Below are 26242 nucleotides of genomic sequence, written 5' to 3'. Positions count from 1 at the left end.
TAAGTCAAATTGACAGCAAGTCTTAAGAATGATATCTACTTCGTATTTTCTCTAAAAAAATCAGCTCTCCATCGTCACAAAAATATGGTGATTTTCATTAATACGTTTACTTTATTTCCTCGTTCATCAAAATGTATCAAATTACGAAATATGCAATTATAAGACTATTCATGCCATTTATTCGAAATTTATATAAAATATGTGAACTTTAAATTCTTGCCGTTCATAATTCATACTAGTCATGCTTTTATTACTCACCATGTTTCATTTTTTCATAGAAAACTCTGTCGATATATTTATTTCTTATAGATACAGGTATATACGGCATATACCGTCAAGTAACAAAAGGCAAACTTGGGGTAATCACGGATTTATATTACATCCGTGGGGTAATACAGACGACTAGTAAAGTCCTACTTCACGACAACCTTACACCGAGAACACAAATGCACGTCATGGGAGAGGAACCAATAGACAGTCGCAAACAACTGAGCAGGAGATGCATATGGACGTTGATTCTTCTGGTGATACTAGACGGGAGAAAATGCCCAAACAAAAAATTGAGGAACTATTCTTAGAACTCGAAGGTCTCCCGATTCTTATCCAGAACTCAAACAGGAAATGAGGGAATGGAAGCAGTTATTGTCAACAAGGGTAAGACAAAATTGCATTTTTACAAAAGATTTGCATTTTGTAAGGTCAAACTGTGTTAATATATAGAGGATATTGAATGAGCGTAAGTTCAATACTGAATTTATTGCACGAGTTGAATAAAATTATACGAATTGAATAAAATTATATTATGCGAGCCTCTGGCGAGCAAAATATTTTTTCATTCAACGAGTGCAATAAATTCAGAAATGAACTTACACGAATTTAATATTCTTTTTATCACATATCCAAAATATAGACCGTTTAAAGTGAAATTAGAGTCATTTTTCATTGACGCGCCTATAGTATAACGCTATTATTTAATTTTACTCATGAAATATGGTGCTATATCAGTCAAATATATTTCATATTTTTTTAAAAATAAATATGAAATATAAATATGAAAGTGGGCGGAGTCAAAACTTATATTTATCTTAAGGGACTTCTTTCGCCATTTTGTTTGAAAAATCTGATAAATACAAAACAGCTTTTTGTTGAATTTTGTTTTGAAAACTATCTAGAATGATAGAAAATGGTCTAACTAAGAAAATAATTCCGAACACCAATATCTTTAATTCAGTAATTAACGCTGTACAGACGTTTAAAGAGTTGTTAACGTGACGTCACAATGTATCGCTAAATATCGCGTGCAAAACAATATTACTGCGCGCTGTACAATTGCAGTTGCTAGCAAGCATTGGGGTTCGTAACATTTTTCTTTGATAATGAAATATGGTATATATTTTCACTCAACATGATAAAATGCCACATATTTTCACTCGCCGTCCCGGCGAAATAATTTGTGTATATTATATCGATGCGGGAGTTAAAAGTTTTTATAGTTATATCATTTTATTTTTCTGGCGAAACTCTGAAACTGAAAGAAGAGATTGAAAAGGTGAAAATGGAAAATCAGACCCTTAAGACCCGTCATCACGACCGAATCTCAAGTAACAGAAGTGATGAGAAAATTAAGGATCCAGAACAAGAACTACAGAAGGCAAAACAAATAAACGATAAATACAAAAAAGCTTACACTGAAGTCGTCCGAGAATATGAAAAGGCGGTTGCAAAAATAGAAAATCTTGAGCAAACAGTGGCTGAAGATCAGCTTTACCGAGACAAAATTACAAGAGAATATACGTCTGTAAAGGAGCCATTGTCTGCATTACAAAATCGATACAAAGCGGCAAATGACGAGATGGTTAAGATTGAAAAAGAATTGTCTGAATCAAAATCGCGGTAAGAAGTACTAATTTATATCATTTACTGCGCTCATATGTTAGTAATATATAGATAATAGTAGATTTGGTTTAAAGATTTTGGTTTCTGAGTCGAATTCCATATATGTATAGATCATTCAATTTAACATTCTTACCGACTGATCAAAAACACAATAAACTTGAAAAGGGTAAAAATTGTCACTCACTTAAATACTGTGATATCATTTAATTTTTTGCACAACCTGACTCACGACCTCTTTAACGTATCAGATACAGGAAGGAATCTCCTCCTAAATATTTAGTGTTGGCTGCGAACGTTTTATACCATTAAGTTGGTAACATTTCAAATAAAAACCTTATTAAAATCTTGGCACAGATTCATGAAGTCTAACCTTTCTTATTACATGATGAATGAAATGTTCGTATAATAATAATTTATAATTTGATGTTCAATTGAGCTGATAAAGTAACAATAAATCATAAAAAATAATTGACTTTAGACTTGCAAAATATCCTTTAACGTTGATGTCGTAAAAATATTATTTTTACAGACTGAGGTGAAACACAAACACGCGACATTTCCACATTTTCTGACATTGTTACTTAACTAAATACATGTAATTTCATTTAAACGTATCAACATCTTAGTCAAAAGACACTAGTAAATGAAGTTCGTCTTAATTGTAGACTAAGTCGGATGATGGGAAATAAGCTCGGAGATAACAACCCTGATATAGCAGATCTTAGCGATAAAAATAGGCCAACGAAGATTGCCGAGAAAAACACAGAACTATATGACAATGAGTGGACATATGCTTTTGAAGTATTCCAAACAAAGTATTCGACGGAAAAAGAAACCATTGAAAAACTTCTTCAAATCCTACAGGTACATGTTCATCAATTTTGCATTTACATGTCTATTACAAAAAAACTGAACAGTGATTTAGTACATGTTGCGACTTTTGTTGAATATAAGAAGGGTTGAATCATGGAGCGAGAAATAAGATTTTAAAAACAAAGATATAGTTCAACATAAAATGTGCATTAGCATACAGATAACATTTTAAGGCATACACAAAACAGTTAACAAATTCGTATGTATGGTTTGAAAAAAATGTCAGTCAGTATTATATGTTAAGGATAACACAAAAAAGGATTAGGTGAACTCTTATTTCTATTTTAATCCTTAAATTATAGCGTTGTGTGACATAGATAGATATATACTAGAAATAGATAACGATGTTTAACAATAAAAAACAAGAGCACCGCTAGGCGGAGCATTATATGCCCGAAAGTGATTTTTTTTTAGAAGGATGAAGCATTTGTAAGACATGGGAATTAAATTATTTTACTACAACAGATGGACAGAATGATGCCAGGGATATAACATAATATAAGCAAATTTTTAGGGCATATAATTAATGTACTCAATATATGTGATCATCCTATGAAGTTTGACAGTTGTAAAACTTTTAACAATATTACGGTCATTTGACATTTGACCTTGTGACCCCAATATAGATATGGATCTTTTATTCAATATAGGCAATCATCCTATGACGTTTGAACACCGTAAGCCAAATGGAACTTGTGTTATGCTCCGGAAAGCACAATTTTCACTGTAAAGGTCATTGTGACCCTGACCTTTATCTTATGAGCCTAAAATCAATAGGGGTCATGTATTGGACATGGCTGTTCATCCTATAAAATATTACAGTTGTAGGTTGATTAATACTTAAGTAATTGAGCAAAAACCGTTTTCAGTTTTAAGATAATAGTGACATTGACCTTTGACCTGGTAACCCCAAAATATATAGGGGTCTTCTACCCAATATGGACAATCATCCTATGAAGTTTGAATATTGTGGGCCGAATGGAACTTAAATTATGCTCCGGAAATTGTTTTCAGTTTTAAGGTAATAGTGACCTTTAACCCCAAAATCAAGAGGGATATTCTACCCAATATGAACAATCATCCTATGAAGTTTGAATATCGTGGGCCAAATGGAAGTAAGTTATGCTCCAGAAACTGTTGTCAGTATTAAGGTAATAGTGACCTTGAGCTTTTACCTTGTGACCCCAAAATCAATAGTGATCTTCTACCTAATATGGAAAATCACCCTATGAAGTTTGATGATTGTGGACCAAATGGGACTTAAGATATGCTCCGGAAACTGTTTTCAGTTTTATGGAAATAGTGACTTCGACCTTTGACCCCAAAATCAATAGGGGTCTTCTACCCAATATGCACAATTATCCTATTAAGTTTGAATACTGTGGTCCAAATATAACTTAAGTTATGCTCCGGAAACTGTTTTCAGTTTGAAGGTAATAGTGAACTTGACCTTTGACCTTGTGACCCCAAAATCAGTAAGGGTCTTCGACCTAATATGGAGAATCATCCTATGAAGTTTATATATTGTGGGCCGAATGGAACTTAAGTTATGCTCTGGAAACCAAATTGCTAACGGTCAGACAGACCAACGGACGCCAGGGGGTTTAACATAATATGCCCCAAATTCTTTCGGGCATATAATTAATACCCAAGAAGTCATCATTAAAGGTTTATCACATAATTACTAAAATACATGTACAAAAGCTTCGATGATAGTCATGAATGTATTATAAATTGATAAAAGTATGAACTATTGACTATGTTATTGGGACAATAACATCAAAATTAATGGCACAATGCACTATTCGTCATTATGATCTATGAAGGCTCAAGTTTATATTTTAAATAAGGTAATGATCGTGACAATAATATAAAAAAGGATAAACAACCGGTAATTACTCTAAACAATCAAGTGTATTGTAAACATTTTAGCTCCAGTTTTATGACTATCGATATGACATTCTCGTTGGCGCATGCATAGGTTTTACCTTTTGATTTAAGTCCATTTTCTTAGAAAGTAAAATCTAAAACTATCCACTTCAAACTTTGCGTAAATGTCCATTGTCATAAAAGGACGTCATTTCAAAAGGACAGGTTACCCTAATGATTTATTGCAAAGTTATGCCTATTTTTTCAACATGGAGTTTTAGCCCTGGTTTACCTTTTTGTTAAGATCCGTTTTCTCAGAAACTATCAAAGTTATTCACTTAAATCTACAATATTTCAGAAGGGCAGATAATACTAAAATTCATTTTTGCAAAGTTATTCCCCTTTTTACTTTACTTTTTGTAATTTTCTCAAAAACTGTCAAAGTTAATCACTTTATACTTGGAAAACTTAATCATTTTTTAAATTAAATGCATTTCAAAAGAATAGGTAACATTATCATTTTTCTTCAAAGTTATGCCTCTCTTTTATTTTATTTTGAATGTCATCGTTTATTTGTCTGTTAAAGTGCATTTCTCAAAAAGATAAGATATTCACTTATAAACTCGGAATTCTTGTTTAATACCAAATTTGAAATGCATTTCTTAGAGGCAGATAATCCTGAAAGCCATTTTTCTTAATTATTCCCTGTTTTGATTTGGAATTTATTCCTCTTTCTCAAAACCAGTTGAAGATTTTCAATCCCAGCTTCAAATGTGTGTCGACTATACAGAGCAGGTATGTCTGCTAAGCATATTTGCCGAATTATGTCCCTTTTCTGTGCTGTCTGTTTTCAACGATAAAAGACTAAAAAAAGTGGAGCACCTGTATGCTGACATTGCAAGCTAGCATCTCAAATGATTTATGAGTTATTTTTGTCCATTCAAAAATAGAGCATGAAAAAAAACAATAACACAAAAATAATTATTAATTACTTTGTTAAATAAGATCTGTCAGCCTTAGAAATTTCAAGTTGATTTATCAAATACATTTTATTATGTGACCAAAATTTAAGCAATAACAGTTACTAAAACTCAGAAAGGGCAGAGTGATCATTCATGTGCAATTCACTCTTACACAATACGAAATATCCACCTATTAAATTTGAAGTTGATATCTAACATATTTTTTCGAGTTATGCTGCGAACAATAATTTAGTATGAAAAGTAAAAGAGGGCAATTATTAAAACAATATGAAGGGTAGTTATCATTTCGTGCATTGCTATCCTCCGCAATGAGTTCAATTCACTTACATTATTTACTTATATTATATACTTCTTGAGTTATACCCTATATGAAAAATATACATGTATATATAAAGCATGACAAAAAAACAAAGGGCAATATCTCAAAAATATGATTTTTTTTTCTTTTCAGGATATAAAAGTCGATTGTGATAAAATCGCCCAGGAGCAAGTACAGAAACTGCTAGAGGCAGTGAAGATGAAACGATCAGTAAGTCGCCTTTTCCATATACTTTAAATAAAGATATGTGTGCCTCATCGTGGATTAAACCTCCTAGCGTTACATATGCATTTAAACGGGCCACATCACTGCTGATTTACTTTACACACTTAACACATACTTATTAGCTTTGGTAGAGCGCCAATATAAGCAGTTATATTTATATTACACCAAGGTTCTCAATTATCTCTTTTAACTTGAAACATCTACAGCTCGGCTTTTCATACAGGGTTCCTAGTCATGTGATCAAGTCATGTGTCACCAAGCATTGACACTTTTCTTTTAAAAAATAATTTATTCTTCTAAAGTCTTGTATTTTTGTCTGAAGCCAAGTTATTTGTTGCTTCAGTTTCTAAAATAAGATTACATGCAAAGCTAACATTTTGATAAAATATTAGGATAAATTGTATCTGGTTTATATTAAAAAAAAACATAGAGTTTCGTACTTAAACTTCACGCATACTTATGTCGTTTTGCATTTCTCACAAATATGAGCCTTTGTGACCATGTTTTGTAATTTAGAGAGAGAGACTTCCAGCCCATACTTTCAAACAATTGAAAGATTTCACAAGATTTACAGCAGAAGAATCTCTCCCTGAAGTTATTGAGGTATATGAGGCATTATAATTAATTCAAGCTATTATTATTATATCAATATAAACTCCAATGCTTAGAAAAAAATGCCATGCATCAAAAATAAGCCACAATTTTAGAAATTTGTCATCTGGTCACATGTTCATCACTGATTCATATCGTGACTTATGCGTGTATTTCATTCAATACCTTCATTATTTACTAGACTTAAAATCAATGCTTACATGATAATGGACTTGAAATGGCATACAGTGGCGATATTTGAAGATGTTGCCATGTTTAGCTTTTACGATTTTTGCTTAACCATGTCTGTACATGAACATAACTGAAATGTCGCTACCTGCTGACAACAGGTTAGCTGCCTTGATAAGCTGTGGAAAGATTTGCCATATACATTTTTGGTTGTTATATATTTACTATTTTTTTCAGAAATGTTTGAACAAATTCCGCTACAAAGATTATCGGAAATTTCTGAGTAATGAAGGAGTTCTAAAGTTTTTTAAGGGTTGCGTAGAACTTTGCTGGTTTATGAATGTGCAAGATCCTCCGCTTGTTTTTGGAGATATACCAAAGAAGAATGATGAGTTTGATAGCAATTACTTCAAGTTTTACACATCAACTGGGTCGAAGTTTGAGTATATGGTATGGCCTGCTTTACTATTGAAGAAAGACGGAGCAATTATGAGTAAAGGTGTGGCACAGGCCTCTGATGAACAAAAGGCAGAGTCGCAAAGACGCAAAACTAGAAATGCTGAAGCAGAAAGAAACAACGTGGGATCTGGCTCTAACAGGCAACGCTTTGGTCAGAACAAAAATTTTTATCGTTCGGATGGAGAGACCGTTACATCACATTCATATGTTGGTAATGATGGATTCTCTCCTGACCACGGGAGTCAAAATGTATATGACCAAAACTATCAACAGACGGTTGTTGGTACCTCCAGCCATCTTTCCGATAAAAATACTTTTAGCCGTACAGTGTTGCAGGGAAAATCAACTGTTGCAGACAGAATAAGCAATTACTTTGCTAGCTCACACAGGGAATCAGGCAGCTCTAGAATGCAGTTGTTAAAAACTGTAGGTAGTCCAAATTGGAACCAATACTGGAAATTTAACGATTTGATAAAACTATATGGTATTGACAGTCCGGAAGTTGTTTCGGGTATGGGTAAGGACTATGCAAGTTGTAAGGACTATTACATATACATACACGGAATGAAAGAGACAGAATCTGATGTTTAACCCATTACTTCATAAGCATTTTGTGAAAAATGGCTGTTTTCATTGAAAAGTCTCCCGTTACAAGTTCAAATTGCTATAATACTATAAAAACTGCTTCAACACTAATCAAACTTGGCACAAATGTTGACTGGACCATTGTCCTTGCAACAACATGCTCAGGCTTAAATTTTCTGTTACCATGGCAACGAGGGGACATCTCAAAATTGCCAAAAATCACTATTTTGCGTTGATTTTTTCCATCAAAATTGATTTCAAAGTGCTGCAACTTCTCAATGGATTGAGATAGAGTCAAATGCTTTTCAGAGTTGGTTACACGTTACCTTATAATCAATCTGGGGTCATTTACAGCCTCTCACGAGTCCAAAATTTTCTTGGCGATGAGGGGGACTCCGCCCCCCTTCAAACCCCCCAAAACAGAAGGGGGCACATCCCCCTTCTGGCAACCACTGATGTATCTTTTGGTTGGGGGGCCGAGCCGAAAAAGAGGTCAATTTTTTTAACAACATTTCTCAAACAAAAAGAATTGTTTGGGGCCTAAATAAGGCATTTTTTCATCATTTGAGACAACAAAAAAGGGGGGGGTGAAAAAGGCGTTAAAAGGCGTGTATATGAAGTAATGGGTTAATGGATTAAAAGCATCTATACAATTTCTTGGTCAGTTTTGAGTATGCAGTCCAATTTCCTATTTTGCCAAATATTTCAGTGTAGTACTTGTTCGATTATTGTTTTCAAAGTTTTTGAAGTTTGTTCGGATCCAACATATGGGACCGAAATTGTTTGTCTCCGAATAACGTGTTACTTCAATGACTTAAAATAACTGATATCTTACGTTCTAAGTGAAAAATTTTCTACATTTACATGTTTTTAGTTTATTGATTGTAGATCGACACATATGTACAGTGTACACTACGTAATCAGAACACTCTGTTATCAAACTGGTTTCCAAATTAACGAAGTCTTATAGAAAAAAAATATGGCTTCTTCGAGTTATGGACGTATGGTGTAAAAACATTGTATTGTTGGTTTTTAAACAGATATTAATAAGAATGGAAAGCTAGTATAAATTCTAATGAGGTGTTATTTTGTATAAATCGTTAAAGTACAGTTTTGGAATGACACCTTGTTTAGAAACAACTGTATCAAGAAATCAAAGAATAGTTTAAACTACGCTGTGTATTTCAGCTCATAATCTTAGATAATGTATACATGTAAATATTCAAGTGAAAGAGTTATATTAGATGATTTGTAATACAAAATTTATAAAGTGAGGATCAGTTCCATTTTGTGTTTAAGTGTCCTGCATAATTATGAACATTTTCGAAAAACATATATTGAGAATTATTATAGAAATTGACCAAGTATGTATATGTTTGTAGAGATATAAATAAAGAAACAAATATTTGATATGATTTGTGAATATAGGAAGCTTCAAATAACGATACCAGATGATTAATATTTCGATTATAACAGCACGTTATCCACTATATTGCCTTTACAATCTAATATTTTGATGGTAATACAAATTTAGTGCAATACGAGCGATGATCCAGACTTACTCCGAATTTGTTTATTATTCTGATAAAATGCACGTTTACTTCATTTAATTAAAAATTTATACTTGTGCAAAGTTTGATGTTTCATCCATGTGATTGCATTTTAGTATGTTTTTGACGTCACTGCAGTATGCGCATTTATCACATAACCGTGCCGCTTTTGCGACTCCGTAAATATGGTAATGCACGGCCGTGCATATATTTTGACGTGACGTCATTTGTGTTGTAAAGACGTGGTAAATGTTAACGTTACACTGTGGGCGTGTCAATGAAAAAAATATTCTTCATCATTTTAAACAGTTTTTATTTTGGGTATGTGATAAATAGAATATTATATTCGTGCAGGTTCATTACTGAATTTATTGAAATCGTTGAATAAAATATTATAATGCTCTCAAGAGGCTCGCACAATATAATTTTATTCAACTCGTTCAATAAATTCAGTATGGAACTTCCACACATTACTTTTTGCTTAGATATGCATGTGGTGACTAAAATTTGTTTGTTACATGTACAAGATAAATTTTGTTGTATATTACGCATTAATACAGTGTTTGTTGAATGAACTTTTTATATCTATTATTGAATTAAATTTTATGGCTTAATTTCGGGTACTTCTAGATCATCCCTCGTACGTGTATATTAACAAACATTTTTGGCCGGGCTGTACAGGTGCGAAGGTGAATGTTGGAGGGCAGGCGGGCACAGTTTTCTCAGCATTTACTTATTACAGCCTCTTGATATTTAGTATACAGCATTAACACTTGGTCCCATACCGTGGGATTCGATTTCAGGTCTGTCCCTCATTCGCGTCCAGTTGACCGACTTAGTTAGGTTTTTTTTACATTAATGGTCAATGGTACTTTAATATGCTTGGAATAATCGAAGATGATAACTGTGTCATATTATTTTGTTTTATTGATTGTAAATCGATATATATATATATGTTTATATTCTCACTTTTAAAATAAGTTAAACTTGATAATTTGATAGTTCTTGGTTCAGTTTATCTGGCTTTTGATCATTTGATTTACTACATTGCTGTTTATTTAGACGTCTTCCAAGTTTACTTTTCTCAAGTAACATTGAAATAGTATCAACTTATACAAACTCTGTAACCGTTTTTATTTGGCATGAATTAAAATATCGCAACTACGCTATTATTATTATTGTCCTTATTCAAAATAGAAATACAGACATAAGTGACATTTTGAATGCAACCAATTTGGTGCTGTTTGATCTACAAAAGGCATTTGATACAGTTGATCACACTATACTGCACATGAAGAAGTTCTTCTTCTTCTTCATGAAACTTTAAGCATCTGCCATAGGTAATGTCATTCTTATATGGTTCAAGTCTATCTCTGATAGACAGCAGCTGGTGGATGTGGCTGGTAATCATTCTACTACTGCTGCGGGTACCTATGGTGTCCCCTGAGGATCATTTTAGGTCCTGTTTTATTTCTAATATGTATGCAACCCTAAGCAATAAGCTCTTATTATATGCTGTGACTCCGGTACCCTTGTATCTGGTAAAATATATCTGAAGAAATTGTCTTTAATGACATGAGTCTTATAAGATTGGTTAATTGACTATTAATTGTCTTTGCATCTTGGCAAGACAGAGTCTATTCTTTTTGGTTTAAGTTTCAACTTAAACTGGGCCTAGCCTCCAGGTCACATGTAATGGTACTGCTATAAAGTACACATCTTTTGATAAGTATATAGGTGCAAAACTTCATCAACTTTTTTTGGCGTCGCCTTTGATGCTTTGCATCAATGCTTTTCTTGTTATATGTTGAAAGGGCCATTTAAATAGCTTATCTAAATGTGACATGTTAGAAACGTGACATGGTGTAGACGTCTTGTAGAGCGAAAAGGCGTAGCTATCGGTGATTTAGAGAAATGCTAAAAACTTGTTTCTCAATCGAGCTTAAATAAATATGTTTAAACCAACTATTATGTATAGGTTAATGTTTAATAATATGCATTAACAAAAATAACTAGTCGCCTGCCTGCGGAAGGCCTGACCAATTATTTTAGTTAATACGTATCATTTAACACTAACCTATACATAATAGTTGGTTTAAACATATTTATTTAAGCTCGAGTGAGAAAAAACTTTTTGGAAACTATATTTGATATTAACTATAGTTAATTATGGACACTATTATGTATCCAGTAATATATGCTTAATCTCCAAGGCTTAGCATGAAAACAGAAAGAAAAACAATTTTTCAATAAAATCAAAGAAATACAGACCTACAATATAAAAACAAATTTATTCAGATGGTTTACCAAGGTTAAATTTTTATTAAAATGTTATTTGTTTCTCATCAAATTTGCATTCCATTTGTTAAATTGTTTACTTCTTTCATTTTATTGAAAGTATTCGTTTGACACAGAGGAGAGATTATTTTTATGATAGTAGTGAATGTGAAAATCATGTAATCAAAGTCTGTCTTTATGATTCAGGTGCTACCCTAACTTAAATGAATTGCTTTTGATTACTAAATTTCAAATTCTGTTTGCGTTTTTCCCAGGCCGAAATTACTTTCCGCTCTATAGGATGTGTATTGAACCACATATTTGTGTTAACATTTTTCTGACAAGGAAGTAAATTGAATTAATCTTAAATCATTTTCCTAGTAAGGAATACCCGAATACATTTTCAACGCGCCTTTTAGTTTAATTTTACGACTGGAGATATCAAGCGTTTGTACTTCCTTATTTTAGATATAGGTTGGCAAAGATATGAAAATCTTGTTGGAACAGGAATTCTAAATTGCGGCAGTTTCATCCCCGTCTTTTTGTAATTGTTTACAAAGGACAAACGATGGAGGGTCATAGATCGCCAGGAGGTCGGGTATTGTTTTTAAATAGTATTTAGTAATAGAAAGAGCATCGAAACACGAGGCTATCTGATTTATACGAGGGGGCATAGCCCCCCGAGTATTCATCAGATTGCCGAGTTCTTTCTCTTTTGTATCATAGTCAAACATAAAAACACGTTCTCTGTTGTCACAATATGAAACTCCGGAAAAAGTCACTATTGAACGAGCACCTAAATATGACATTTCTGTCGCTTTCACTGTCTCTGCCGTCACAATAAGTAAACCCCAGCAAAAATCAGCCAATCAATGGGCATGCTCTGGAGTGCGGGTAACTAATACCTGCACTCCAGTTACCGCACGGTGCATGTATATGTATACGATTTAACTCGGACACATTTTCAACAGAAAGGTCCCCAAACTATGATACAATTACATGATAAAGTGCATCATAGACATTACTTATTGCCATAGTGAATAAGTTATACATATTGTATTGTATTGTATTGTTATCGCGTCGGACTTGTAGTTGAACGATCTCTGGCCGCCTACGCAATGGAAATAAAAAACATGCAAGTTCTGCATAAACTAAAACATTGGATACGCCTGATGTAAAATGATCAACTAAGACACAGGTGTTATGAAACGTTTGCTTTAAACTCCAATAATATTTAATTAAGCGAGATATTAAATTATTATGTAGTTAAGATTAAAATAGTTAATGATGGAATGTTAATATTACCTTAAGTTTTTATGTTGTTGTTGTTCTTGTTGTTGCTTTAAATGCGGTCTAATATTTGTGTTAACGTCGTAATCTATGCAATAAGGTAGGTTAAGGTATGGTATTTTACTGTGTGAGATATAGAATTCCATTGATCTGATATAACACAGGAATGTTTATAACAAGTCGCTAGTTTTATATCAGAGAGGCGATTAATGTTAGTTTTGGCGTCCGCGCCAAAGCGCGACGCCCTTTATGGAATAAAATCAGATTTTGTGAAAGGGCAATTGCAACTTCTCGGGCCTTTTCGTCGGTCATAATAGCCGATCATTCCGATTGGTGTGAGGGTAAATGAAATGTTGCGATATGTACAATGAATACCGAACTGGAGAATTTCTGCAATGCAAACATATTCAAATGAAATTTATCATATCCGTCAATTAATCGAGCTCTTCGGTTTTTTATTAAACATTTTGTAGTACACAGTGTGTAATTATGTAAGTTATTGCTGTATCTATAAATAGAATTATGACCTTAATGCAGGCGTCTCACTGTCCCGAAATTGACACCAGATGGACATACGAATATGGAATTTTGAGTTTCGCGCGAATATGGCCCCGAAATTGGTCGACAGCCAATCAACAGCCGAAGCAAGTACGATTCCTACAGAAAGTCACGCGATCGTATCCGATCCACACGCGATACCTACAGAAGGTAACGCGATGGCATCCTATCCACACTCGAAGTCACCTCAAAGGTGCATTTTTTACCAAGAAGTTTACCCGTAGGACAAGCGAAGGCCACGCGATAGGTGCACGACGTCGTATTTTGAGTACGATGCGTTCGAACGTCGTCACAGAGGCGTCATGTGATCTCTGGGTCGTATAAAACATTCGGCAATACGCGGCAAATTTCAGTTGCTGATAGTATTGATAGCAAAACTACGTTAAAACTTTATTTTATATTTGATTGAACTTTATCATGCCACCCAAGATGAACCTGTTAGAGTTGCTCGTTATGTTTTTCAAGGTATATAAAAAAGTAGCAATACTGCTGTCTTTTTTTTTTTCTTGGTTGACTCATCATCATTCTGCAGGAAATGAAATAAAGTGATTGTTAATTAATTGCAAAGAATGTAAGCTTTTGAAGTCTCTGTTAGAGATGTACAGGACTGAAAGATGAGGAAGATGGTCTGAGGATAGCTTTTTATATATCCACCATGATACATAATTATGCAACATTTGAGTTACTCAAATATGCTTTCTTCGTCCATATCGTACTAAAATACGATGACAACACGACGGTATTGCGGGGACTTCACGTAGTCGTGCTGCCTACCTAAGACAGTCGGACATCTTCTTGTTGCCTTCATATTGCCTTCTTGGTGTGAAAAATACCAGATGGCACCAATGTTCACACGAAGTAAAGACGAAAACAACAAGATTTGACAAAATGGCTTCACGACGGCCTTACGAAGTGCAAAATTGGTATACGAAAATGAACCTTCGCAATGTCTTCCGGCATTTTTTGGCATGCCAAACATTTCGGGACCGCTCACGAAGTTGCTGCCGGAGCCTGAAAAATTAAGCCGGGGGTCATACGATGGCGCAATATGCCATCACGAATGGCCCGAAATATAACGATCAGATCCGAATTTGAGCATTTCCTTATTTGCGTGCCCGTCTGGTGCCAATTTCTGGACAGGGTGACGCCTGCATAACATTGTGAAAGTCCGAAAATACATTTATAGAAGTAGTTTTAGTTGAAGACAATCGATTTTATGATAGTTTGAGTGGAATGTTGATTTGCCGAATATTGTGACGTTTTAACTACAGAAACTTTCGTCTGCAATTTAAACATGAGTTATGGGTTTATTGATATAAATGTAAAGACAATGGTGGGTCAGACGAGGTTTTCAAAATAATTCATAATTTGTATGTTCCAAAGAAAATACCTCATGAACTTGAAATTCTATCCAATAACCAATATTAATGATAATATCCAAAAATAACCCTCTATATAGTATATATAAACTTATACCATATAGAAGGTATATTTTGGATATTACAGACCTGTATATTATGGAAATCATCATTAATATTGATAGAATTTCAAGTTCCTGTGGGAAAAAAACAAACATTAAATATTCTAATCTCTAGAATGCCTACCAAAGTTCATAATTAACAACGTCTTTCGTCCGCCCATTTACAAATAATATGCAATGCTGGCAAAAAAAACAATTAACCATTGAAAAGTTTATAAGAATATCTGGTCATCAGATGTCTTCTAGTTCATCTTCACTTGCTGTATTTCTTGCTTGGACGCCCTTTGATACAACATGTACAATAATAAGAAAAAAACTCAAACGCGAGTATTGAGGAAGAAAGTATCACTTCGGCTGAAATTATTTTTATTGAATACGTGCCCAACAGCACAAATCGAACTACTGTGTCAGCGTACGCTTAATATATGGGACGGAATATATATGCACGAGTACTAACTAGATGGCCATTATAGAAAAGGAAAGAAAGTCAGTAGTAAGAGAATAGGTATAAACGCAGTAAAAATAATATGTATGAAGTCGTGCTGTATGCAAGCGAAATTTCGCCGTATTACCTGAAAATCTCAAACCTGAAAATCTTAAGTTCTAGGTCTAGGTCAAATAAAAGCGCTAAAGTTACTCAGAGTGTCAGTGCATAGGAACATTTTTACCAAATTGTTTATGAATTTGAATACCGAAGGTTTACGATAAATACAGACGGTCTGTGAACTTCATGTGTTAGTTGTTGTATTTAGACGAGTTTATTATTTTTAGATTTTTTATATTCTTATTCAATTTCTTGTTCATTTCAGATCCATTATTTTATTTTAATGCGATTATTTTATTATATTGTAATTATCAATATATCCTCAAGAGTGTTAAGAAAACATGTTTAATCAGTGGATTTATCGACATCAGAGATGTATTGAATGTAACCTAACCGACGCTACTTTGAGAAGTTATTAGCGGTGCACGACAAGTCAAAAATCGAACTAACGTCTATGACGTCTATGACGTCAGGAAACACCATCGTGACCTGGGGCGCTGAAAGTCGGGTTGCATTGCCATATGCGCCGTCAAATTCAGACAGTTTGTCATACGCTGTTGAAGTTTCATGTTCAAGTGAATATTAAGTTGCCGTTTCCGGTCATGTAATTTTTATCCTGAGAAATATGTTATGAGCACAGTCTAGAATATATTGAACGCCCCTCGTACGTGGTGTCTGTATAACCTTATACATGAAGTACAATATAATGACCCTGACAATAACTTAAACTCTTATTTTTCTGCATACCAACGGAGAAGAAACTAAGCTTGTTTCCTTATACTATGGAAATGAAACAGTTGTGTCAAAGTGTTTTGCCCCTTGAGATGATTTCTTGTCATTATAATGATAGAAATAGTGTTCATTGTTCCAAAAGTCAATTTGACAGCAAGTCTTAAGAATGATATCTACTTCGTATTTTCTCTAAAAAAAATCAGCTCTCCATCGTACAAAAAGTATCACAAAAATATGGTGTTTTTCATGTATACGTTTACTTTATTTTGTTGTTTATCAAAATGTATCAAATTACGAAATATGCAATTATAAGACTTTTCATGCCATTTATTCGAAATTTATATAAAGTAGTGTGATCTTTAAATTCTTGCCATTATTAATTCTTACTATACATGATTTGATTACGGATTAAGTGAATTGTGATCACGGAACGTGATTGACAATGGGCCTACTAGTATTTCATAATATGTATTAAAATGTGGATGTTTATTTTGATTGCTATATTGACAGAGAGTTCTTTTGATATTCATAACATTGTAGTAGTTTACTTAGTTTGTGTTTTTATTGATTTATGGTAATATTCATAACAATTAATTACTTCCTAACAGGTGCCCGTAAAATTCGAATATATCCGGTCTAGTAGCTTTGCATGAACAACGTCTAAAATAAAAATTTCTCTCCAATTTATTCGCGAAATCGTGCGGACTTATTCGCGCAAACAAATATTTGCGCTTCGTGGCCATCCGCGAATAAAGCGAATATTAATTTGTCGCGAATATTCGTTGGGTTACAGTACTCACCATGTTTTTTTTTTCATTGACAAATCTGTCGATCTATATATTTCTTATAGATACAGGTATGTGACGTCAATTAACGTAAGGCAAGCTTGGGGTAAAACAGACGACCAGTATAGTCCTACTTCACGGCAACGTTACACCGAGGACACAAATGCACGTCATGGGAGTGAAACCAGTAGACAGTCCCAAACAACTGAGCAGGAGATGGACGTTGATTCTTCTGGTGATACAAGACGGGAGAGAATGCCCACCGACAATATTGAGGCACTTTTCTTAAAACTCGAAGGTCTTCCGACTCTTATCCAGAACTCAAAACAGGATATGAGGGCATGGAAGCAATTATTGTCAACAAGGGTAAGAAAAATTTGCATTTTTTCAAAAGATTTGCATTTTGTAAGGTCAAACTGTGTTTGTGTGATCACTTAACATGTAAATCATTCTAGGCAAGCAAAATACATGTACACACATGTATATATATTGTCACTGTCAAAGTGACGATAAGCTTTGTCAATGTTAAAACAATTATTAATATGAATTTGAAGCGTGAAATTATTCGTGTACAGTGTATATTATATCGATGCTGGAAATTAAAGTTGATATAATTATATTATTTTAGTCTTCTGACGAAACTCTGAAACTGAAAGAAGAGATTGAAAAGTTGACAATGGAAAATCAGACCCTTAAGACCCGTCATCACGACCGAATCTCAAGTAACAGAAACGATGAGAAAATTAAGGATCTGGAACAAGAACTGAAGAAGGCAAAACAAATAAACGATAAATATAAAGACGCTTACACTGAAGTCGTCCGAGAATTTGAAAAGGCGGTTGCAAAAATAGGAAATCTTGAGCAAACAGTGGCTGAAGATCAGCTTAACCGAGACAAAATGACAAGAGAATATGAGTCCGTAAAGGGACAAATGTCTATATTACAAAATCGATACAAAGTGGTAAATGACGAGAAGGTTAAGATTGAAAAAGAATTGTCTGAATCAAAAACACGGTAAGAAGTACTTATTTATATCATTTACTGCGCTTATATGTTAGAAATATATAAATAATAGCAGATTAAGTTTAAAAAAATGGTTTCTGAGAAAATTCTTTCATCTCGAGTTCCATATCTGAATAGATCATTTAATTTACCTTTCTTACCAACTGATCAAAAACACAATAAATTTGAAAAGGGTCAATGACTTAAATGCTGTGGTATCTTTTAATTTTTTTGCACAACCCGACTCACACACGACTTCTTTAACTTATCTGACCCAGGATAAATGTCCTCCTAAATATTTAATGTTGCAGCGAAAGTTTTATACCTTTAAGTTGATTATATTTCAAGTAAACCTAATTAAAATCTTGTCACAGCTACATGAACCCTTGCCTTTGTTACTTCATATTGAATGAAATGTCCTAATAATTTATAATTTGATATTCAATTGAACTGATAAAGTAACAATAAATCATAAAAATAACTGTCTGTACCTTAAAGCTTGTAAATTATGCTTTAATGTTGATGTCGTTAAAAATATTAATTTTACAAACATGAAACACAAACACACGAGATCTTCACATTTTCTTACATATTTACAGAATTACATTAAAACGTATCAACATCTTAGTCAATAGACACAAGTAAATGATGTTCGTCTTAATTGTAGACTAAGTCGGATGATGGGGAATAAGCTTGGAGATAACAACCCTGATATAGCAGATCTTAGTGATAAAAATAGGCCAACGAAGCTTGCCGAGAAAAACACAGAGCTATATGACAATGAGTGGACAGATGCTTATGAAGTATTTCTGAATCACTATAAGACGGAAAAGCAAACCATTGAAAAACTACTTGAAATGCTACAGGTACATATTCAAAATGATCATTTTGCATTTTAGTAATTAGTTAACCACAGGACAAAAAATGCCAACTTTGTGTTATATCGTAACTTAAAATTAACGTCACAGTGATGTTTTACATTTTAGTTGCAATATTTTTGTGGCACTTTAAACGTAACAAGATTTATACTAATAGGTCTTATTTTTTATAAGTGTTAATGATAGACATATCTACCTCGTTATATTGAATATTTGTAAAACTCTCGCGGGAAGATTATTATTTTCTGCATGAAAATAAATTGTATTTTTAGGATATAAAAAGCGAGTGTGATAAAATTACTAAAGAGCAAGAACTGAAACTGACAGAAGCACTGAAACTGAAACGTTCAGTAAGTTATTTTTATATGCTTTAAAGCAGCACGCCTCCAGCTTCATCCTTATTTTCATGAAAATTTTGAAAAATATTTAAAAATGAAACATTGTGAAATGAACAAAGAAAGTAATTGGCACATTGCAATAGGCACTTATAATTCATGTAAATTATCAAGAAGAGGTCAAAATATGCAAAAATAGCCCATACTTTGTTAGTAAGCAGTAAAAATATGGTGAAAAATACTCAAAAAAATTCATTAATTGCACATAAGATATAAATTATCACTTGAATCTTTAATCTGTTTACTTTTCTTAAAATTTTACTACATTTTTTCCAAGTATAATTTTCTTTAAATATTTTGGCTCATCTGGAGGCATGCAGATTTAAACATTGCTTGTTTTGCAAATTGTCCTATTGTTAATGAGCAGAGTCTAACCCTAAAGTGTTTATTTATTTAAATTTATTTATTTATTGATTGATTTATATTTATTTATTTATTTATTTATTTTTATTTATTTATTTATTTATATTTATTTATTTATTTATTTATTTATTTATTTATTTATGTCCCATACTTAATTCCTTAAATTAACAATTTTGATACTCCAGCGCAAATATAACATTTTCTGCTATAAAATTTATTTATAAAATAAGATTATGTGTGACGTTAGCATTTATTTGTTAAACCCAAAATGATAAATGTTCGACAATATTAATGCATATGTGACCTTCACAGACAATCGAAACAAGCTATAAGAATTATATGCCCAACAATTTCCACCTAGTCATTCACGTATATTGTTTCCATAGTTTAACTTATTTACATTATTTCGTCCTCTTTTGAGTAGAAAAAGTGTTTGATAAACAAAAAGTAAATTCAGACTTTTATCTTTATCAAGAGATACAACTTTAAGCTTGGCTCAGTGGACAGAAAGCATGCACACAAAAAGCTAACCTGAAAACCTAAATAAAAATGATTGATATTGCTCTTTTTCAAAACATTATAGGCAGGAAGTGTACCAGATCATGTTTTTAAACAATTGAAAGATTTCAGAAGATTTACAGCTGAAGAATCTCTCCCTGAAGTTATTGAGGTATTATTATAAGGCATTATATACTGTCCTAAAGAAATATTTTGGGCAATGCAGCATTATTAAAGCAATAATCACTCACTCTTGTTTATTCTCACCGATGGATGGGCATATTGTCGCCGCTTTGTTTGTCCGTCCGTCCGATTTTCTTGTCCGGGACATAACACTAAAAACAACAAGAGGTATCAACATGAAACTTTGCAGGTCGGTATATCTCGTTGACACGAACCATATAACTATACCTTGCCTAATTTTGAAGTTTTTGCCCTTGTTCATTTTTACACTTTGAACTTTGTCAGGGACATAACTCAGACACCATAACAGGTACCAACAAGAAATTTTGTAGGGAAATATATCTCGTTGAATAAAAGTGCGATGCTAAAGAACCGTTACTCTGCCTTGCTTAATTTTGGAGTAATTGCCCTTTGTTCATTTTTACTTTTTGAACATTTTCCGGGACGTAACTCTGAAACCATAAAAGATATCAACATGGAACTTTGTAGGTACATAGATCTTACCGGGTAAATGAGCAGTGCAAAGGAATCGTAACTCTTCCTTACCTTATTTTGGAGTTATTGCCCTTTGTTAATTTTTACACTTTGAACATGTCCAGGACATAGCCCTGAAAGTATCATAACTCTGCCTTGCCTAATTTTGGAGTCAATGCCCTTTGTTCATTTTTACACTTTGAACTTTGTCTGGAACATAACTCTTACATAGATAGATCTCATTGGGTAAAAGTACGGTGAAAAAAGGTAACTATGCCTAGGCTTATTTTGGAATTATTGCACTTTGAACTTTGTCCGGGACATAAATGGGAAACTGCAAAATGTATTATTTTCTGTGTCAAAAAAAAATTCGGGGAGCATCACCCGGTTCAACTGGCTCTTGTTTTTATGGTAATTAGATAATTTCCATTTTTAGTTTTATAATGCATATATTTGTCAGTTTGTTTCAAGTTTACTAACCACCAAAGCCGGTTCCTAAATAAATGCATTCATTTCAAAAGATTTTCATACTTATAGGCATAAAAGGGATTGAAAGGACATAAAATTACCACATTTTATTATAATACTAGGTTAAACTTTCAAGGTGACTGCTAACAGAGCTAATCATAACCTTTCTGTGTTTTTTCTATTACTGAAATATTTTTAACATGCTTGCGCTCATCTGTACTGAAAATCTTTTGCCTTTAATTAATGTTAATTAATGTTACATATGTTGTTGTTGTTTTTTCCAGATATGTTTGAGAAGTCTCCGCTATAAAAGCTACACCCGATTTTTGAAAAGTACAGATGTGCTTAAGTTTTTCAAGGGATGCGTGGAACTTTGTTGGCTTATGAATGTGCAAGATCCTCCGCTTGTTTTTGGAGATACACCAATGAAGAACGACCAGTTTGATGTCAATTACTTCAAGTTCTACACATCAACTGGGTCGAATTTTGAGTATACAGTATGGCCTGCTTTACTCTTAAAGAAAGATGGAGCAATTCTGAGTAAAGGTGTTGCACAGGCCTCTAGTGAACAAAAGGCGGAGTCGCAAAGACGCAAAACTAGAAATGCTGAAGCAGCAAGAAACGGTACGGGATCTGTTTCAAACGAACGCATTTGGGATGAACGGAAAGACAAGAATCTGTCAGATAAAAACCCAACTACAAAATATTTGTATCATAATAATAGATTTTCTCAGAGCCATGAGGATAAAAACTATAAACAGTCAGTTGCTGGCGGCCCTGAGCATTTCACTGATAAAAAGACTTTTAGTCAGAGAGTAAAAGCGCCTGGAAGTACGACTGTTGCTGCCAGAATGAGCAGAAACATCGGTAGTAGATCACAAAGAGAAAGTGAATCAAGTGAAAGTGAATCAGGGAACTCTAGAAAGCAAGTTCGCTCGTATAGGTCGAACTATTCAGATCTCGTCAATATGTATGGTATCAACAGTCCTGAAGTGAAGTTGTTGGAAATAAGGCTCGGAATTCAGTCGACAGAATCTGATGTGTAAGGGATTACTAGTATTTGTACAGTTTCTAGTTTCTAATTTTAACTTTCCTACTCTCTTTCTACAGGCATATGGATTTAAATAAAACACTGATGCATATTATATTTCTGCAAAAAAGAGTCTTATTTCCATACATCATTAAATTCAGGTCAATAACGAAAGGGAGAGCCTTTACTCGAAATGGAGATTTTTCACTATAATTTTGTTATTTAAACTGTTATTCATGTTATACATGTACATGTATAAAATGATAATGCATAACATTTAATTTCAACTTCACCTGTGTTTCTTAAAAATACACATTGTCCGCCTTGTTTTTATTATATTAGATACTTTTTCTATGGCTGATCAAGTTTCCCATCGCACTTTTAAAAGTTTTTTGTTGTTGTTTTTGTGGGTTGTTTTAAAGAAACATAGGATCTGTAGTTAATATTTTAATTATTTGTTAAGTTTTAAAATAGTTTGGGGTTAAGATTAGAGTTGTCTGTCAGAATGTTTTACTTCCTTGATGCATGTGATATGGATATCTCATATTTGTAGAAATTGACTTGTAGAATTTTATAAATATAGTATAACTTGGGCAAACTGTTGATCAAATGCGTCCGGATACCCGCTCTAAACAAATGCATTAAAATACAATTAATTAATTTACCCACAAACATATTTCTTATCAAAATCTCATAATTACAAATATGTACAAATAAAATAGATAAAAAAATCATTTATGTACATGCCCATGTATTATCATGTTATATTGTATGATTTAACAGTTATTAATTATATAGAAAGAGTTTGTATAATTGTAGACTGAAATACGACGTACCCTAAAATTTCATGAATTCGTGAAATTAATTATAAAGATGGTCAGAGTATCTTGTGAAGTCCCAATCACCTATATATTACAGACATATCTAAGTGTTTTATATTTAAATGAATAAATGGTAAATAACTTTACATAATACATTATCTTGTTTGTTATGTTAGACTTTAGATAACACTGTCATTGCAAGGGTCATACGGCGACTGATCAGCTTTACTGGTGGTGGAAGAACTCAGGTGTCCCCTCGTGATTTATTTCAGGCATAAGCGGACACATGAAAACAACCTCCGACCTTCTGTAAGCTAGCTTGATAGCTTCCTCGAATAAAAGAATCCAAGGCCCAAGGACGGGATTCGAACTAGGAAACGCTGAGGAGCAAATGATTTGAAGTCAGCGTTATTCTACACATGTGACTTCGTAAGAATTACATGTCGACCGGTGAATTACATAAAATTAGGTTTAATGAAATGTATGTTTTGATATATCGAATGTATATCAAAAATGAAACCTGCTTTTTCTGTTTATGTTTTATGTAGATCTATAGATGTATATAACGTGTGCATATTGCACGTTGTATCTACACATGTGTACATTGGCATCAATGATATGCCTTTTGTAAATACATACAAAAACATTTCATTAAGGAAGTGGTTTTACAGCATTACTTTCTAAAAAGAGTTTTATATTTGTCTTTACGATTTGAAAAAAACAATGAAGTCTTACATTTTACAAATTATATCATGTTTTATGAATGTGCTTTGATAGAATATTATTTTGCACGTTGATTTGATCTTATTAAAGAAAAAGTGTTTGCTTTGTAAATTGGTTATAAATTTGTGTTTCGGAAACGTTGTATAGCTTTTTATTGTGTAAAGAACTTCTTAGTGTTCGCCTTACCATATTAGGTGTACCAGTGAGTATGTTGTTATCTGTGTCCCGTTAGGTCCATCGCTATACGCATATAACTCGAAACAACACGAAATTACGATGGTGAAAAGTTGAAATACCAAAACCACAATGGTAAAAATACGAAGATACGATGATGAACTACGAAGGTGAAAACTCGATATTATTTCGTCTTTACGACCTTTTATCATCTTGGTTCCATAATTTCGAATTTTCACCATCGTACTTTCGACTTTAAATTATAGTATTTTCGCCTTTCATTATCGCAGTTTCGTTTATTTCGACGTTGGAACGGTAGTGCACTATGATGCAATAACAGTAAAAGTTTGTTTTTGCCACCACCACTAGAAAATCTACATTTGCCGAGGTTTCGGATAACATAATATATTATAATGATGATGTCAAAATCGTTTACTCATATTGAACAGAGGAACGTATTTAGCTTAAAACACTTAAGAGATGTGCATTGTTATCAAGCATATTTAGATTTGAATAGTTAAATTGTCCGTGCGTTATTCCGTAGGTAAAAACAAAGGTATGTGTTCAAGCGGGTAAGAATTTATCATATAAGAAATAAGCTATATCATGTAATTGCGGCAGGTTTTTTTATGAAAAATTCTCGAACACAATATGACCACTATTTGGCCGTAATTGTGAATGAACGTTTATTGTTAGTATTAAAGGCCCATTATGCCTCAGAAATGCTATCATTTTTATATCTCAAAAAGTGTATTTTTTTATATATTGTTGTGCTTTCAAAACTAAACTCATTTGCTATATACATGAACTATCTTTTGCATATTCAGTTCTGTTGGCAATTAGTATAATTATGGTGAATTAGTATTTTGTATGGAAGACAAAATACTACTTTGATTACATTTTAGTACCTTAATTTACTACACATAACTGCAAGTTCAGCTCTACTTTTCTCATCTAACATGCACTTAATCCATCATTAAACAAATGTTTAATACTTCTTAACAATTTAAAAAATATGGCTGTATGAGGTATAATGTGCCTTTATGTAAAAGTCAAGATAATTTTAAATTGAATATAACATTTTTATTAATTCTCAATTTTGTCAGTCAATTTTAAGTTTATTCATGAAACGTTTATGCCATAATTTTAAAGTAAACGTTTCTATTTAAGACTGGCGTATGATAACAATTATAAGATGACAATGAACAGATGAGTTGAATAAGCAAGGTTTCAAGATTATAATATTTATTTGCTATGGACATACATAATGCCTTTGGTCATATTTACAAAAACATATATGCAAAGAAAAACAGATAATATATACAAAAGAATAATAAAATAATTATTAATGTTTGACCGTTTGGTCTTTGTGTACAGTAGAGCATTAATTTTCAAAGAACCGGACCATAATTACATGTACATATATAATTAATTAATATAAACATAGCATAACAAATGTAGATTAAACTCCTGCAACATCACACCTGTGCTGTTAATTATGCTGTATAACTGTAATCTACAAACATCCGTGCAATACAAATAGAAACAGTGATTTCTATGAATAACTGTAAGACAAGAAATTATGCTGCCATCCTGAATTCTTACATTCAAGAATATTACTAATTTATTAAAATAGACTAACTTTTATCAAATCCACAACTATATAAATTAATATAAAGCATTATAACATTAAAGAACAAATGAACAAAACATACCAATACCAAAGTCCTCAATCCTTAGTTTAAATAATAATTTCCAAGTAAGTAAAACAAATGTACATGTCACATTGACCAACAACGTCTCAGAAGACCCTTACTGTCGGGATGGACAGATAGCTAACTGGTCAAAGGGACATAATCACACAAAAAAAGTAAAGAGTAAAATCATACAAGGTCGACAGAGTGGTCTTTCTTTGAAAATAACAATAACCTTAAACATAGCACTTGGTTACGTTAACATTAATTTGAGGACCCAACTTTTCTAAATAACGATAAATACATGCATTATCTATGTGTGACTGTAAGTTAG

At 32.9% G+C, this 26242-nt stretch overlaps 1 protein-coding gene across 1 annotated transcript; it reads left to right on the top strand.

Annotated features, from left to right (window-relative positions):
- Positions 1-1520: 1520 nt before the first annotated feature.
- LOC132713721 (uncharacterized) lies at positions 1521-24168 on the top strand. The gene is made up of 5 exons (XM_060696395.1): positions 1521-1893; positions 18875-19073; positions 19358-19435; positions 20427-20513; positions 21751-24168. The coding sequence occupies exons 1-5, from the start codon at positions 1556-1558 to the stop codon at positions 22510-22512; spliced, it is 1464 nt and encodes a 487-aa protein (XP_060552378.1). The 5' UTR covers positions 1521-1555; the 3' UTR covers positions 22513-24168.
- The last annotated feature ends 2074 nt before the right edge of the window (positions 24169-26242 follow it).

This window comes from Ruditapes philippinarum, unplaced genomic scaffold (assembly GCF_026571515.1).
Source record: "Ruditapes philippinarum isolate M1 unplaced genomic scaffold, ASM2657151v2 ctg493_1_1_1_1, whole genome shotgun sequence".
Lineage (NCBI taxonomy): Eukaryota > Metazoa > Mollusca > Bivalvia > Venerida > Veneridae > Ruditapes > Ruditapes philippinarum.
Note: the sequence above shows the minus strand (reverse complement) of the source record. Positions and strands in the feature narration are given on the sequence as shown.

What these genes read in the sequence shown, in the direction of transcription:
- LOC132713721 (XM_060696395.1), top strand. Translation starts at nt 1,556, where the DNA reads ATGGAAAATCAGACCCTTAAGACCCGTCATCACGACCGAATCTCAAGT. An exon ending in AACTACTTGAAATGCTACAG is followed by an intron (nt 19,074 to 19,357) that starts GTACATATTCAA and finishes TTGTATTTTTAG; the next exon opens with GATATAAAAAGCGAGTGTGA. An exon ending in CTCTCCCTGAAGTTATTGAG is followed by an intron (nt 20,514 to 21,750) that starts GTATTATTATAA and finishes TGTTTTTTCCAG; the next exon opens with ATATGTTTGAGAAGTCTCCG.